Source organism: Sapajus apella, unplaced genomic scaffold (assembly GCF_009761245.1).
Source record: "Sapajus apella isolate SASKATOON/1434 unplaced genomic scaffold, GSC_monkey_1.0 scaffold97, whole genome shotgun sequence".
In the NCBI taxonomy this organism is placed as follows: domain Eukaryota; kingdom Metazoa; phylum Chordata; class Mammalia; order Primates; family Cebidae; genus Sapajus; species Sapajus apella.
In genome coordinates, this window is record NW_022437037.1 from 2594930 (window position 1) to 2611253 (window position 16324).

At 56.9% G+C, this 16324-nt stretch overlaps 1 protein-coding gene across 3 annotated transcripts; it reads right to left on the minus strand.

Moving 5' to 3' along the window:
* Positions 1–6321: 6321 nt before the first annotated feature.
* On the minus strand, positions 6322–16069 carry AK1 (adenylate kinase 1). 3 transcript variants are annotated; one of them, XM_032257355.1, is made up of 8 exons: positions 15954–16048; positions 13240–13504; positions 13008–13046; positions 11418–11453; positions 11083–11246; positions 10235–10351; positions 6802–6993; positions 6322–6558 (listed from the first exon to the last, which is right to left on the minus strand). In XM_032257355.1, the coding sequence occupies exons 3-8, from the start codon at positions 13012–13014 to the stop codon at positions 6490–6492; spliced, it is 585 nt and encodes a 194-aa protein (XP_032113246.1). In that variant the 5' UTR covers positions 13015–13046; positions 13240–13504; positions 15954–16048; the 3' UTR covers positions 6322–6489. The 3 variants fall into 3 exon arrangements, with proteins under 3 accessions (XP_032113246.1, XP_032113245.1, XP_032113244.1); XM_032257354.1 differs by lacking the exon at positions 13240–13504 and having other exon boundaries at positions 15954–16069; XM_032257353.1 differs by lacking the exons at positions 13008–13046; positions 13240–13504; positions 15954–16048 and adding an exon at positions 11788–11936.
* Positions 16070–16324: the final 255 nt, after the last annotated feature.

Genomic DNA, 16324 nt, shown 5'->3' on the forward strand with positions numbered 1-16324 from the left:
AAAAAAAAAAAAAAAAAAAAAAAAAAAAAAATTAAAAAGTAAAAGAGATCTTGGTGGCTGGGCACGGTGGCTTAAACCTGTAATCCCAGCACTTTGGAAGGCTGAGGCGGGCTGATCACCTGAGGTCAGAATTTCGAGACCAGCCTGACCAACATCGAGAAATGCCCCCCAAAAATTAGCCAGGCATGGTGGCACATGCCTGTAATCCCAGCTATTAGGGAGGCTGAGGCAAGAGAATTGCTTGACGCAGGGAGACAGAGGTTGCAGTGAGCCAAGATTGTGCCATTGTACTCCAGCCTGGGTGACAGAGTGAAACTCCATCTAAAAAAAAAAAGAGAGATCTTGGCTGAGCTCAGTGACTCATGCCAGCACTTTGGGAGGCCGAGACAGGCAGATCACCTGAGAGTTCGAGAGCAGCCTTGGAAACACGGTGAAACCCATCTCTGCAAAAAATACAAAAATTAGCCAGGCATGGTGGCGCGTGTCTGTAGTCCCAGGTACTTGAGATGCTGAGATACAAGAATCGCTTGAGCCTGGTTGGTGGAGTTTCCAGTGAGCCAAGATTGCACCACTGTACTCCAGCCTGGGCAACCAGAGTGAGACTGTCTCAGTAAAAATATAAATAAATACAGAGATCTGGTGAACATCACAACCAAATGTGATGTGCAGTGCTGGATTGCATCCAAGTTTTAACAAACCGGCTATAAGACACATTTTGGAGACACTAGGGAAAAATGCACACAGTGTGAGTATTAGCTATTATGACAGTGTGTGAGAGAGTGGCAGGGGTGTGAATTTACTGTTATTGAAACTCCGAGTTGTGGTTATTTAGGAAAATGTTCTTATTTTGAGTCACACTTTATTTATTTTTTGAAACAGGGTCTCACTCTCTCATTCAGGCTGGAGTACAGTGGCACAATCTCGGCTCACCGCAACTTCCGCCTCCCGGGTTCAAGTGATTCTCTTGCCTCAGCCTGCCAAATAGCTGGGATTACAGTGCTGGGATTACAGGCATAAGCCACCACGCCTGGACTTTGGTCATATTTTAGGGGCAAATTTTTCTCATATTTGGAATTTACTTTAAAATACTTTGGCAAGTCTGGGCGAGGTGGCTTATGTCTGTAGTCCCAGCACTTTAGGAGACCGAGGCGGGTAGATCCCCTGAGGTCAGGAGTTTGAGACTAGCCTGGCCAACATGATGAAACCCTGTCTCTACTGAAAATACACAAATTAGTTGGGTGTGGTGGCGTGCACCTGTAGTCCCAGCTACTCTGGAGGCTGAGACAGGAGAATTGCTTGAACCCGGGAGGCAGATCTCTTGCAGTGAGCCGAGATCACACCACTCTGGGCAACAGAGTGAGACTCTGTCTCAAACAAATAAATAAATAAGAATAAAATACTTTGGCAAAAGTTAAGGAAGGAAGTATGGGAAAATGTTAGCAATTGCTGAATGTTGATGATGGGTATACGGGTGTTCATATATTTTTTTCTTCCAATTTTTGTTTAAAAACAAATAAACAAATAAACAAAAAGCAAAAACTGGTCAGATGTGGTGGCTCGCACCTGTCATCCCAGCATTTTGGAAGGCAGAGGCTAGAGGATCGCTTGAGGCCCGGAGTTCAAGACCAGCCTGGGCAATGCACTGAGACCCATCTACAATAAAAAATAAAAGTTAAGCCGGGCGCGGTGGCTCAAGCCTGTAATCCCAGCACTTTGGGAGGCCGAGGCGGGTGGATCACGAGGTCAAGAGATCGAGACCATCCTGGTCAACATGGTGAAACCCCGTCTCTACTAAAAATACAAAAAATTAGCTGGGCATGGTGGCACGTGCCTGTAATCCCAGCTACTCAGGAGGCTGAGGCAGGAGAATTGCCTGAACCCAGGAGGCGGAGGTTGCGGTGAGCCGAGATTGCGCCATTGCACTCCAGCCTGGGTAACATGAGTGAAACTCCGTCTCAAAAAAAAAAAAAAAAAAAGTTAAGCCAGGCGTGGTGGTTCACATTTGCAATTTCAGCACTTTGGGAGGCTGAATGGGGCAGACCACTTGAGCTCAGGAGTCCAAGACCAGCCTGCACAACATGGTGAAACTCTATCTCTGCCAAAAATACAACAACAAAAAAAAGTGAGCTGGACATGGTGGTATGTGCCTGTGATTCCAGCCGCTCGGGAGGCTGAGGTGGAAGGATTACTTGAACCTGGGAGGCAGAGGTTGCAGTGAACTGAGATCATGCCACTGCACTCCAGCCTAGGTGACAGAGTGAAGCTCTATTTCAAAATTAATTAATTAATTAAATTAAATAAATAAAGGCCAGGCACTGTGGCTCATACCTGTAATCCCAGCACTTTGGGAGGCCAAGGCGGGTGGATTACAAGGTCAGGAATTCAAGACCAGCCTGGCCAACCTGGAGAAATCCTATCTGTACTAAAAAATACAAAATTAGCCTGGAGTGGTGGCGCATGCCTGTAACCCCAGTTACTCAGGAGGCTGAGGCAGGAGAATCGCTTGAACCTGGGAGGCGGAAGATGCAGTGAGCTGAGATCACACCATTGCACTCTAGCCTGGGCAACAAGAGTGAAACCATCTCACCAAAAAATTAAAATAAAAATAATAAATAAGAATTTTTAAAAATTAGCGGGGAGTGGTGGTGCACACCCGTAGTCCCAGCCACTTGGGAGGCTGAAGTGGGAGGATTGCTGGAAGTCAGGAGGCAGAAGTTGCAGTGAGCCGAGATCACACCATTGAACTATAGCCTGGGTGATAGAGTGAGACTCTGTTGCAAAAAAAACGAAAACAAGGCCGGGTGCGGTGGCTCACGCCTGTAATCCTAGCACTTTGGGAGGCCGAGGTGGGTGGATCACCTGAGGTCAGGAGTTCAAGACCAGCCTGGCCATCATGGTGATACCCCATCTTAAATAAAAAACAAAAACAAAAAAAACAACCATGTGTCTTACCCTCTCATTGCCCTTATGAGAAAAGCCAGACACGTGGGTCGCTATTTGAAACGCTGTGAGTCTGGTTCTTACACCGCCAGCCTTCTCTCTTACTACTGCGACCCCCCTAGCCTGCATTACAGCCCCCTCTGCAGTCTCAGCCCTCCCCACACCCTCAGGCCCTTTCCACCTCTGTGGCTCTGCAGAGCTGGTCCCTCTGCCCTGCCATGCCCTCTCTCATGGTGAACTCCCAGGTGTCTTCAGGGCCCCACCCCAGAGCTCTTGCTCAAGGAACCTCCCACCACTAGGTCCCCTCTGAGCTTGGGTGCACTCAGCTGCCCAGAACTGGTCTTGGTTGAGTGGATCTGATGGGATGTTGTGAGCAGAGGTCCTCCCCTCGTGCCGGGAGCCATATCGCAGCCGGTCAGGGGCCTCAGAGCCTCTGTCTTGCTGGCACGGCAGGTGCTCCGGCAATGTTCGCAGAATGAACAAACGTGCTAGAAGGAAATTCCGAAGGAAGGTTTATGGTGGCAAGGATGGGGTGGCGGTTCCCAGAGCGTTAAACTTTTTGTGTTTCCAAGTTTTCAGCAAAGAGGGTATCTGCATCTAGACAGGTAGATAGAGAGAGAGAGAGAGAGAGAGATGATAGATAGATAGATAGATAGATAGATAGATAGATAGATGATAGATATTGTTTAAGTGGATAAAGTGATTCTTTGGTGAATAGTTTGACAATTTGAATCAGCTTAGGTTTCACAAACTGGGACTCATCCGGATGAATGAAGCTGTACTAAAAATAAGGATAAAGTAGATGGTAAAGAATCAGGACCCACCCCACCAAACCCCCCTTATCTTTACTACTTTGTCTTCATCCTGAGAAAGAATGGATGTGTGAGACAGTGTGTGTGCGTGTAACAGTGTGTGAGTGGTTTGTGTGTGCATGTGTGCTCGAGTGTGCGTAGTGTGTGCATGTTCATGTGACTGTGAGTGTGCAAATGTGTGAACGAGTGGTTTGTGTGTGCACGTGTGTGTGAATGTGTGCATGTGTAAATGTGTGCGTGACTGTGTGTGAGTGGGAGTGCGAGTATGTGTGTGAGAGAGTGTGTGAGTGTGAGTGTGTGTGAATTGGGCTTGACAGATGCAGGACCCAGGACCTGGAGCTTGCCACATCCCTGCGCACCCCACACTGCAGATGCAGAAAACTGAGGACGCGCTGCAGAGGCTTCTGCACAGCCCCTGCCCGCTACGGCCCCACCGGGACAGGATGGCTCCCCTTACAGCATGCCTGTCTCCTGCTAGCTCTACTGACCTCCTGTTTATTTCTTTCATGTTCTTCCTTTCTCTCTCTCTCTTTTTTTTTTGAGACAGAGTCTCGCTTTGTTGCCAGGCGCCAGGCTGGAGTGCAGTGGTGCGATCTCGGCTCACTGCAACCTTTGCCTCCCGGGTTCAAGCAATTCTTCTGCCTCAGCCTCCTGAGTAGCTGGGACTACAGGCACGCGCCACCAAGCCCAGCTAATTTTTGTATTTTTAGTAGTGACGGGGTTTCACCATGTTGCCCAGGATGGTCTCAATCTCTTGACCTGTGATCCGCCCGCCTCGGCCTCCCAGAGTGCTGGGATTACAGGTGTGAGCCACCGCACCCAGCCTCTCTCTTTCTCTTTCTTTTCTTTCTTTCTCCTTCCTTCCTTTCATCCTTCCATCCTTCCTTCCTTCCTCTCTCTTTCTCTCATTCTTTCTCTCTTAGACAGTTTCACTCTCGTTGCCCAGGCTGGAGTTCAGTGGTGGAGTCTCAGCTCACTGCAACCTCTGCCTCCCGGGTTCAAGTGATTCTCCTGCCTCGGCCTCCGTAGTAGCTGGGATTACAGGCATGCGCCACTACACCCAGCTAATTTTGTATTTTTAGTACAGACAGGGTTTCACCATGTTAGTCAGGCTGGTCTCAAACTCCCAACCTCAGGTGATCCACCCGCCTCGGCCTCCCAAAGCGCTGGGATTTCAGACATGAGCCACCGTGCCCAGCCTCATGTTTGTTTTTCAATAGATTCACCTTTTATAACTTAAAATGGTTTATTGTAAAGAAAGCTTTAAATAACCAATGGAAATGAAAAGCCAGCCCCACATGCCATGAACAGCCCCAACTGTTTGGATTTCATTCTGGCAGGCGTGGCCCTCAGAGGCTCTCGGCTCTAAAGGAAGCCCAACTTGGGCCAGATCAGGTGTTAAGGACACCTGAGCACCAAATTGAGCCTCAGAGACGAGGTGAAAGAATGAAAGAGCTCAGGAAGAGAAGATGGTTCTCCCCAGGGGATTCTGGGGTGTCCCCCAGTCATCTGGGCCAGTCTGCTCTGGTCCCCGGCCGCCAAGGCCGTGGCAATGGACAACATACATCCCTCACTCAGTGGGTTCTCATCCTGACCATGAGGTGGGGGTGAGGGAGACATTGAGCCTGTTTTAGAACTGGAAATGGCTCCGGGCGGGGGGTGCTGTATCCACTGCCACACAAGGGGAGGTCTTTCTGGTCTCATCCCGACCATGACTCCCTCCATTCAATTCTTTTTTTTTTTTTTGAGATGGATCTTTCTCTGTCACCCAAGCTGGAGTGTGGCGGTGCAATCTTGGCTCACTGCCATCTCCAACTTTCAGGTTCAAGTAATTCTCCTGCCTCAGCCTCCCAAGTAGCTGGGACTACAGGTGCATGCCACCATGCCAGCTAATTTTTGTATTTTTAGTAGAGAAGGGGTTTCACCGTGTTGGCCAGGCTGCTCTTGAACTCCTGATCTCAGGTGATCCTCCCGCCTCAGCCTCCCAAAGTGCTAGGATTACAGGCGTGAGCCATCATCGGCCTCCCCCATTCAATTTCAGTGACATGACTCCATACCCACCCATGCCATTGAGACGCCCTTTTCAGACCCTCAAATTCAAGATTCCTTGAATTTGCACCAAGGAAGCCAATTCACTGCCCACTGGGCTGACTGGCATGGGCCGCCCCCACTGCCCAGGAAGCCCTACTCAGCCCATGACCTTGCTGCCTGTGCAGTCCAGGCCCCGGCGAGGGCCAGGCATGGAACACGTGCTCAGAGAGATACGGTCAGAGCCAAGGGCACAGAGCAAGATGCAGAAGAGCCCAGGCTGGAGCAGACTCCGCCTGAACATGAGCCTCCAGGAGCAGGGGCCCCGCCACTCAGTCACCGCCAGGTCCTCAGGCCAGACATGCCCTGTGAGAGGAAGGGCCCTGGGCCTCCCAGCAGAGCTTGAGGAGGGTGGCTGGCAGAGCGGGGGCTGAGGGGCCTAGAAGGGACGGAGGGTGAGGGGCTGGGGACTCTTGGCCAGGTGGGCACAAGCACATGAATCAACTCCACCTGGAAGCAAAGAAAAAGGAGCAAAACCAAATGTCCTTAGAAATTCCTTTAGTGCTCAGCTGTCCATGAAAACAGGATAAGCAGCTTCCTCCGCCTGTGCTCAGCCGGGCAGGGTGGAGGCGCTGCACTCAGGCCAGGAGGACCTTGGATCAGGATGGGGTGGGGTGGGGCCCAGAGTGGGGAAGCAGCTCCAGCGTTGCTACTTCAGGGTGTCTAGGTGGGTGCAGACCTGGGAGAAGACACTGTCCACGGAGCCCTCGGCGTTGACCTGTGGGGAGACGGGCCTCGAGGGCTGAGTCACCAGGTGGAGCAGGGTGGGCCTCACCACAGCAGGCCCTAGAGGCCAGGCCTGCCTCCCCCAGCCCAACCTAATTGACAGCAGCCCCCCATTGAACCAGTAGGGAAACCCAGGCCCAGGATAGGGGCTGGCCTGAGGCCACACGCGAGCTGAGGCTGAGCCCAGCAGGAGCCTGTGTTTCCCGGAGCCCCCCACCGGCCCAGCAGGGCGCACCTTGCGTACGATGCCACGTTTCTCATAGAAAGCGATGACGGGCTCTGTGGCCTTGTAATAGGTCTCCAGCCGCTTTTTGATGGTCTCCTCATTGTCATCCACACGCCCACTGGTCTCTCCGCGCTTCAGGAGCCGCTGGGTCATGGTCTCAGGGCCTGCGTCCACATACAGCAGCAGTGTGGGCTGTCCAATCTGCAGGCGAACCATGTCACAGGGACCCCGTTCCTGCCCCCTAAGGCCATCTCCTCCCCATCTTCCCACCTCTGAGGCCCCATGAGATACCCACTTGGACCTTCAATCCCTTCCCCAAGGCAGCCTGAAAGACCCTCCTAAAACCAATCTTCCCTGCCACTCCCCTGCTCAAACCTCTACCATGGCTCCCCAGTGCCCTCAGGAGAAAGTCCATACTCCTTGCCAGACTTAGAGAGCCTGGCTCTCTCTGCTCTAGGCTCTCATCAACCTCCTTCCATGCCAGGCCTGTGCTCATGCTTTTCCCCCCACTAGGAGCCCTCTCCCCCAAGCCTAATCCTAACTCACCTTCACCTCAATACCAAGCACTTTGTATCAGGTTTCAGCCCAGAGCTCACTTCTTCAGGGCAGTCTTTCCAGTCCCACCCTCGCCCCCCATTGCTCCCGCCTCCTGGAACGGGCTCTTCCAGCCCTTTCTCTCTCCTTGAACAAGTCTCGCAAGGGGCCCCTGAGGGCAGGGAGGCATCTGTCTCACAATTTACCTTTGACAAAGGAACAAGGAATGAGGGAAGGGGTCAGTGGCTGCTGAGTTCTGGGGGGTTCTGAGCAATGTCACTATCACTGGGACACTATGTCATCTACGTCATCCATGTCATCTATGGGGCACCTTAGAAAGGCAAGAGGAGTAAGGCTCTGCAGCCCCTGCCTCGCTCAATCCGGCCACCAGAGCTGGGTAAGGAGTGGCCAACTGGGAGGGCAGAGCCACCCCATGGCTGCCACAGCCTCAGGAATGGGTTGGGGACCTTCAAGCCCTGCTTCCTGCTTCCAACTGCCTGGGCCAGTCCCCTGGGGCTTCTGCAAAGCTTTGGCCCCCGACCCCTGTCAAGGCCTCGGGGCGCTGCCTCTCAGGTCAGGCCGTTTCTCGCCTCTGTCCAGCTGTGTGACCAAGAGACTTGTCCCAGGTCACACAGCTGGACACAGGCGAAAAGCAGCCTGATCTCCAGCGTTAGACTGATCTGAACCCAGGCTCACCCCTGCCTCTCTCTGTCCAGCTGTGTGACCTGCAGCGAGCCCTTTGTCCTCGACTGTGATACCCATCCTAACACTCATCCCTAGCTCCTGGGTAGTTAAAGGTTCAGGGTGACCGCGTCAGCTGCCTTCAGGGAGGACAGCTCCTGCTGTCCGATGACCCTGCACCACCCAGCAGCTGCTCTTATCTTACAGATCACCATGAGGGCAAAGGCTGGGCCTGGAACCAGCAGTCTGACCTCAAACTCAAGGCCACCCGCCCCACCCCCAACATCCATTAGCTGCTGAGCTCCTCCAGGGCATAGACTCACAGTCTCTGGTTCATCTGGGTCTCCAGAACCACACACAGTAGGCTCTTTATAGACCCCCTGGCAGAGGTGGCAAATCTAGGAGGGCCAGCTCAGCCTCCGGGCTGAGATTCTGGCTGTGGGGCCTCAGTTTCCCAGTCAGGACAATGAGCATTTAGGCTGGGAGTCCACACCGGGCACTCCCAGTCCCCAGAAACGCCCTGGGCCCTTGGCCTGGTCGAGCCGGCCACACTTCCAGGCTCACCCTTCCTCCTTTGGTGAAGCCCTGGCGCCCCCTGGTGTCCAGAGCTAAGAAGACCAGCTGCCTGGACCCCTGGAGGCCAGCACGGCGGAGCCCGGGGCTGAGCCTGCGGTCCTCAGCAACACCCGCAACAGCCCTGGGAGTGGTGGGAGTGGGGAACTTTTTCTTTTCTTTTCTTTTTGAGATGGAGCCTCACTCTGTCGCCCAGGCTTGAGTGCAGTGGCATGATCTTGGCTCACTGCAGCCTCCATCCAGCCAGGTTCAAGTGATGTCTCAGCCTCCTGAGTAGCTGGGATTACAGGTGCCCAAAAGCACGCCTGGCTAAATTTTGTATTTTTAGTACATGGGGTTTCGCTATGTTGGCCAGACTGGTTCTGAACTCCTGACCTCAAGTGATGTGCCCTTCTTGGCCTCCCAAAGTGCTGGGATTTCAGGTGTGAGCCACTGCTCCCGGCCAACTTTCATTAACTGTATTTTCTAGATGTGGCCCTGAGGGTCACAGGTGATACCACACAGCGGTATCACTATGTGTGGGCCAGCCCAGGACAGCCCTCTGAACCGTGGCACCTGACTACACCGTCGGGGTTCTGAGGTCTGAAGGAAGCCAGCTAACCCTCATTTCAGAGAGGGAAGGTGAGGTGCAGAGCAGGGTAGACACTTTCTTGAGCTCTCCCAGCCATTCAGAGGTCAAAAAATAGTCTCCTACTCCCAGATGAGGCTGGAAGCTACGGAAGCCTGGAAGGTCCCATGGAGATAGGAAGTGGGATGGGAGTCTCATCCTGCCCCAGCCCACCGGGATGCCCGTTAGGCTCCCCCAACCTTGCCGACCTCTCCCTCCTAGGCCCTTACAGTCCCATCTGCTTCTCCCAAGGAGCCTTGTGACATCAGTGCTAAAGGTGCACGTGTGTGCTCATGCACATGTGTGCGAGCAGGCGTGCATCCCTGCATATGGGTGCTGCGTCCATGTCATGCATGTGCAGGAGTGCACAGGGTCCACTGCTGTGAGTGTGCATGTGTGTATAAACTTGTGGGCCTTGTGCACACGTGTGCATGTGTGAGGTGCCCTGTCCTGGGAAAGGTGTGTCTGCAGGGCACCCGTGCTAGGAAGCTCAGGGCCATGATTTTCCAGGCTTGCTCTTTGCAGCCAGGCTCTTCATGACCCCTGGAAGGAGAATGATGCCCCTCCATGGCCTTTGCAGCCTCCAGCCAGACTGGAACTTCCCTCTCCCATGTCACCCCCTGTTGCCCTGCCCACATTTTCTGATCTCCCCACACTGGCCTTGCCCTTCCATCCCTGCCAGTGCTGTTCCCTACCTCTCTGTGTGTTTATGCAGGGCCAAGCCCCACACCTGAAGGCACATCTTCTCCAGTCCCCACACTGCCCCTTAAGGCAGCTGTGACCTGGTCCCCCACAACTCCCTGCATTTTACAGATGGGGAAACTGAGGTTCAGGAGGCAGAATGACTGGCCCAAGGTCTCAAGCTGTTGAGCTGGAATCTGAGCCCAGATTTGGGAACTCCCCTGCCTGGTGCTTCCCCTTCTTCTAGACTTCCAGAAAGTCTTCCTGGTTTTCCTCCTCACCCACACTCCATGAATCAGCCTCTGCTCAGAGCTCTGCCCTGCACTGCAGCCCCCACAGGCCCACCCACTCAGGTCAGTGCCTTACCCGCCGCTCAAACTCTTCTCCCTGCTGCACCTCCCGCGGGTAGCCGTCGATCAGGAAGCCTTTGGAAGTGTCAACTTTGGCCACCATGGCATCCCGGAGCATGTCCAGCACTGTCTCCTGGGGCACAGCAAGGGAGGAAGGGGCCATGAGCCTCTCCTCCCCACCCCCATCCCTCCTCCCAGCCTTTGCTCACACTGCTCCTGCCACCTGAAATGCCCCCTCCCCTATACAAATGTCCCAAACAAGCCTCCCCCTCTTGAAAGCCTCCTCGGAATTGTGGAGGCCTCAACAGTGAATGAATGATGCGTTCACTCAACAGCATTCACTGAGCCCCTCCTTCCATCCTGGTGCTGTCCTAGGTCCCGGGGACACTGCCATGGGCCAATCAGACCTTCCCTGCCCTGGGAAGCTCAAGGGCTGGTGAGGGCACAGACAGCTCCACAGTTGATTTCTCCATTTCCAAGTATGGCACAGGTTGTACGGGAAGGGAAAGGGGGGCTTCTGAAGTAGAAAACTGGGGAGTCGTAGGCCAAATCTGGGGAGTTAGGGAGATCTGAAAGCTGAAGAGGAAAGAATATTCCAGGCAGGAAGGAGAGTGGCCAGTTTGAGGGGACAGAGGCCAGGGTGGCTGAAGGATGGGGGGCAAGGGGATAGTGGGGGGAAGGGCAGAGTCCTGCAGGGTCTCGGGAGCTTCTGGAAGGAAATTTCTGTCCAGGGCAATGGAGAACCACAGAAGGGTTCAGAGCTGGGGGTGGTCACGGTCAGCTTTGCCTGAGTGTCATGGGCTTTGCTGCTGGTGGGACACCCACTGTCACCTCCTCCTCCTCACCCCGCCAGGGCCAACTCACCAGTGGCACCAGCTGTCCCTTCTCCATGATTTCCGACAGCTTCTTGCCCCTGGCCGATCCCGAGCTGACCTCGGCGCGCAGGAGGTCTCCGGTGGAGAGGTGGGTGTAGCCGTACTTCTGCACGATCTTCTCACACTGGGTGCCCTTCCCTGAGCCAGGCCCGCCTGCAAGCGCCCGCCCATTCATCAACCCCAAGACACAGGGCTCCAGGAGGGACAGGGGCTGCCAGGATCCCCCAGCGAGGGAGGGGCAGAGCCCGGGAGCAGCCCAAGCCCCGGGCTCCCTCTAGCGCCTGTGTAGACCCTTGCTGCACCACCCGCCTGCCCGCAACTCACCCACCACAAAGATGATCTTGGTTTTCTTCAGCTTCTCTGCGTGAGAGAAAAGGGGAGCAGGGCTCAGTCACTCACTGGACCCACAGCCAGAGGCACCTCTGGAGTCCCAGGCCTGTGCTGGGCCTCAGGCGGAGGGACAGACACCACTGGTGCTCCTGTCAGGGGGCAGACAAGTCACAGCCCAGAGTGAGCAGGGATGTGAGAGACCGCTCAGAACCTGGGAGAAATCAGAGAAGGGAGGGCACTCCCAGCAGCCAGACGGGCAGGAGTAAAGGCCTGGAGGCTAAGAACTCTCAGCACAGCCAGTGGGCTGGGCCACCAACCCTCATGGCACATCCCTGTGGGTGGCTGGACCCCTGGGGCTGGTCACCTCTGGCTCTCAGGTCGTCTTCTCTGCGGGGGTCACCCGAGGAACAGCAGCCCATGGTCCCGTCCTGCTGCGTTTCCCCTGCCCTTCCCCTCCCAGGCCCTGGGTCGGCCCATCACCCGCCTCCCTTGGCAGTGCCAATGTGGGCTTGGCAACCACAACATAGGTTGCCATAGAGATGGTTGCCGGGGTGAAGGGCTGTGGTGGGCACGTGGAACTCTCGCCCAGAGAGGGCGGTGAGCCTGGCTCCAGCCTCTGCCTCGGCCTGCCTGCAGTTAAATCCCAGCAAGGCCACAGCCCTACTGGGCAGAGGGAAACTGAGCCCAAGAGAGGCAGGGCCTGCTCTAGGGATGTCAGAACCAAAACCAGAACCCGAGTCTCTCCCTGGGCTTTCAGGCTTCCCTGCTTCCCAGGCAAATAAAGGACCAGGCTGTACCCCACCTTGCTGTATGACTTACGAAAGGCCTGCCGCTCTCTGGTTCTCTGACCCTTCCCCAGGGAGGAGGTGGGCTGGGGGGCTCCCAGGGGCCCTCCCAGCCATGAGGCTGGAGGCCTACAGGAGCTGTTAGAAGAACAGCTCCTCCTGCGGGCTCCTGTCCTGGGGGTGGGGGAGGCCACACCCCTGCAGCGGTTGATGTTTGCAGCTCAGGAGTGGATGCATGACCGCCGGCTTCAGGCAGCAGCAGCAGGCCCACCAGGCACCTTTCAGAGCTGCCCAGGCCAAGACGCAGTGCCAGGGACTAGACAGATGGTGCTGCCAGCAGCCGAGGGCGGGCCGTTTCTGCACTCCCTGCCCACCTGTGTCTCCCTCTAGGTCCCAGCCTGTAGGAGCCAGGAGGGCCCAAGACCTCCTCAAGGCCTACCCCACTGGATGACAGGGAAACTGAGTCCCAGAGAGGTACAGAAACTTGCCTTGTCCTCACTGGTGTTTTGTGTATCTGTGGCCTCCCCATGGGGCAGAGTCTCAGCCCTATAAATCCAGCATAGTGGGTGAGTGCTAGGGCCCCCAGGAGCCTTGGGGAGGCCTCATCACTTCTAAAAATTAATCTTGGAAATGGCACATTCTGTGAGACGCCAGAAGAAGATACTGGAGGCTCCCAGCCAGGCCCTCTCTGGCAGCCCCAGAGCCTCCTCCAATCCCCCCAGAATGTCTACCCCATAGTACACCCCCTCAACAGGCACGCTGAGGCCAGGCAACAGGCAAGAGGAGACAAGGCTCATACCTTCCATCCTGCCGAGGTCCTGGGAGCTGTGTCAGTGCTCTGCAAGACAAGGGCACAGGTTGGGGGATTTTCCTCCTCACCCTGACTCACCTTCTGCTAAGCCACACCCAAGGCAGCCGGCGTGTGCCAGGCCCGACACACGGTCTGAGGACAGAGGGGGCCTCTGTGGGCAGGGAAGGCCCAGGGCCTTCCCTGGGAAAGTCACTTTTCTCTCTGGCCTCCATGGCCTCACCTGTCACAGGATGGCAGTAGCCCCTTCCCATCCACCTGGGTTCCCACTGAAGGGGCTGGGACAGTGAGGATGGCACCGAGGGACATGAACAGTGGCCACAGCAACTGCAGAGCTGCTCCCCTCAAAACTCCCGGAAAACAGGGCGCGGGGCCAGCGTCTGCCCAGGCACCTTGACAACGCTCCCCAGGGCCGGAGGGAAGGTGCCAGGAGGCGGGAGGTGGCCAGGAACTGTGTGTGTCTGGGATGCGGTTTGGCCGGGGAAGCTCTAAGGGACACAGAGGCCTGGGGTGGAGGAATCTCTGGGAGCCGCTCGCATGAACACAGGCCTTTACAGTCGTCAAAGTGAGGCAGTCCAGGCCCTCCCCTCCACAAGTCCAGCACCCAGCCCCATGCATGGCCCTGCCCCCCCACCCTTTGAGGACCTGGCTTTACTGCCCCCACCTTGCCTGCCCAAGAGCCCAACCACGCGTGGGACCCCCCCCCCTGTGCTGCCACAGCCCCCAGACCCCCACCTTGCCCCCAGCTCAGAATCACCCTCTGGACACCTGTGGCCTCTACCTCTTCACTCCCACCCACCAGCCCACCCCAAGGCCACTCCCCTCCAGCCTTGACCCCCTCAGCCAGCATCCCACCCACACCAGGATCTCACCCTGGGCACCCATGCCACTCTCTTCTTGGATCCCCATCCCTGTGCAGGCAGCCCAGGCCTCTCTCCCCAGCCCTAGACATCCACGTAACCCAGCCAGGCCCCAGAAGCCTCAGAGGCTTCTCAGACTCTGCCCTCCCCGAGTCCCCAGCTCCAGGCCCCACTGGCTAAGCCACAGGCTGAGTCAGTGTGAAGGCTCCCCTCTCCTCTCCACAGCCCCACACACCCACTACCCAACCCCCCGCTCCCCACCCTCTCTCCGTCTGTCTCACCACCATGTCCTGTGCTAAGCAAGGGGCCTGGGCCACTGCCCCCGCCTCCACACGGACCTCAAAGCCTCCACACCCTGCCAGGCAATTGGCACGATTTTCTCTGGCAAGCATCACACCACATCACACACCCGCTTACAGCCTTGCATGTGTGGCCCCCTCGGCTCCCTGACAAAGCCTGCACCCCTTGACAGAGAGGACAGGGCCTGGTGAGCCCCTGCCGCCCTCTGCAGCCCTACCAGCTGCCACTGGCAGATGTTGGGCCCAATGCCTGGATGCCTTTCCCCATCTTGCTACTGTGTGGGACTCAGCTCAGGTGCCACCTCTTTCAGGAAGCCTTCCTAGACTCTGCCCTTCACTCCCACAGTGGCAGGTGCCTCCTGGGAACCTGCCCACACACCACGCTGTACTGGGCCTCTCTTCTGTGCTGTGGGCCTGGGGTCCCACTGACTGGGCCTGGCATGGGCTGAGCGCAGGGCTGGGGAGCCTCATTCCCTCCTCACTGCCGTCTTGGGACGAAACTGAGACATGGGGAGGAGGACAGACTGGCTCGAGGGCTGGCTAGGGTCCAACGTGGCCCAGCGTTTCTGCTACTCTGGGCCTGGCACCCAGTAGGAGCTGAAGCGGCTTTGCTGACGGCCCTGGTGCCCCAGGCAGGAGTGGCAGCCACTTTTCCTGCTGAGTGTGCTTCACGGGGTCAGGCAATGCCAGGCACCCCTCAGCAGTTGCCCACAGCAGGGGGAGCGTGCTGGGCCAGGGACAACCACAGCGAAGACCTGAGAAGTGGCCTGGACCCTGCCCTGCCCCGCCCCCTCCTGGTAATCTAAGCCCCTCTGTCCTGCTGGCACCTGCCACCTTCTTGCTCCAAAATAACTTGGGTCGTGAGGAGGCCTCACAGAGACAGGAGGCTAAGATGGAGTTGGGTTACGGGCTAAGCACCCAGGCCTTATAAGGCTGCTGGGTCAAGGCCCCAATGACTCCTAATATGACTGGGTGGTCTGCTAAGAGACCTGTGGGACCGCGGCTCACCCAGAAGGACAGTGGCTTAACCCCAATCACAAGGCAAGGCTGAGGCAAGCCCTGGTGTCCAGCCCCTGACCCAGCCTCGTTGGTTCCCAGTGGTTGGCAACTGACTAGGGTTTGAATCTCAGCTCCATCACTCAGCTGTGTGACCTTGGGCAGCTGGTGTTTCCTCTCTGGGCCTGTCCTGCTGCTGCTGAGTACTGGGTGGCCGCTGAGCAGTGCTGTGGGAAGGCCCCAAGTGCTGGCCCTGGGGCTCCGGTCAGGAGGTGAGGGTGAGCCCTGAGCTTCTGGGGGGTGTCCTCCGATGCACCCAGCACTAGAAGTGGCGTGACAGGATAGCGCCCCCCCCAGCACAGGGGCTGCCCCTGTCCAGGTCCCCTGGGGCAGGGAGCCAGGCCACAGCTTCTCCTCCCTGGGCCCCAGCTGGGACATGCCAAGGGCAGTGACCTGGAGCCCCAGGAGTGCCAGTCGGAACAAAGGGGTGACTCTCTGGGAGGCTGTGGGTGGGTGGGGGACTGCAACACACACACATGCACACGCACACACACGCGCACACACACACACACACGCACGGATCCACAAAGGCACAGGCAGCGAGGCACCGATCCCCAGCGCCCGGGGAACACAGCCAAGCAAAACACACACGGATCACAACCACGTTACACAGCCGCACAGACCCCGGAGAGCCCGGCACCAGCACGCCCCCACCGTCCCCCGGTGCCGCTGCCCCTCCCCGCGGAGGCGCCCCCCCCCGACACGCGCGGGCACGCACTGACCTGGGGAGGGGTACGGGTGGGCGCCGGGGCCAGTGCGTGCCCTACCCGTCCTCGCGGCCGCCGGCAAAGGCGACTATTTATAAGGCTGTCAGCGCGCGGCATGCCGGGAGCCGGCGCTCCCGAAGGCAGGGAGGGCGGGAAGGAGGGAGGGAGAGCGGACCGGGGACCGGGAAGCGGGGCGGGACCGAGCTCCAGCCCGGGTGCGCAGCGAGACCGCGCCCGGCACCGTGCGCCCCGCACCGTGCACCCTCAGGTGGCTGTGCCCACACACGCGCACTACGCTTTACAGTTGGCCAAGAGTTTTCCATTGCGGCACCCCCACTGTGCCCAGGGTACAAGGCCAGGCTTTCCCTATAACTGGAGAAACTGAG

Bases quoted from the DNA above. Each gene is read 5' to 3' on its own strand.
- AK1 (XM_032257353.1), bottom strand. From the start codon at position 11,842: ATGGGCTGCTGTTCCTCGGGTGACCCCCGCAGAGAAGACGACCTGAGA. The intron at 11,454-11,787 runs GTGACCAGCCCC...TCTCTCACGCAG, and splicing joins AGACGACCTGAGAGCCAGAG to AGAAGCTGAAGAAAACCAAG. The intron at 6,559-6,801 runs GTGCGCCCTGCT...GTCTCCCCACAG, and splicing joins AACGTGGCATCGTACGCAAG to GTCAACGCCGAGGGCTCCGT.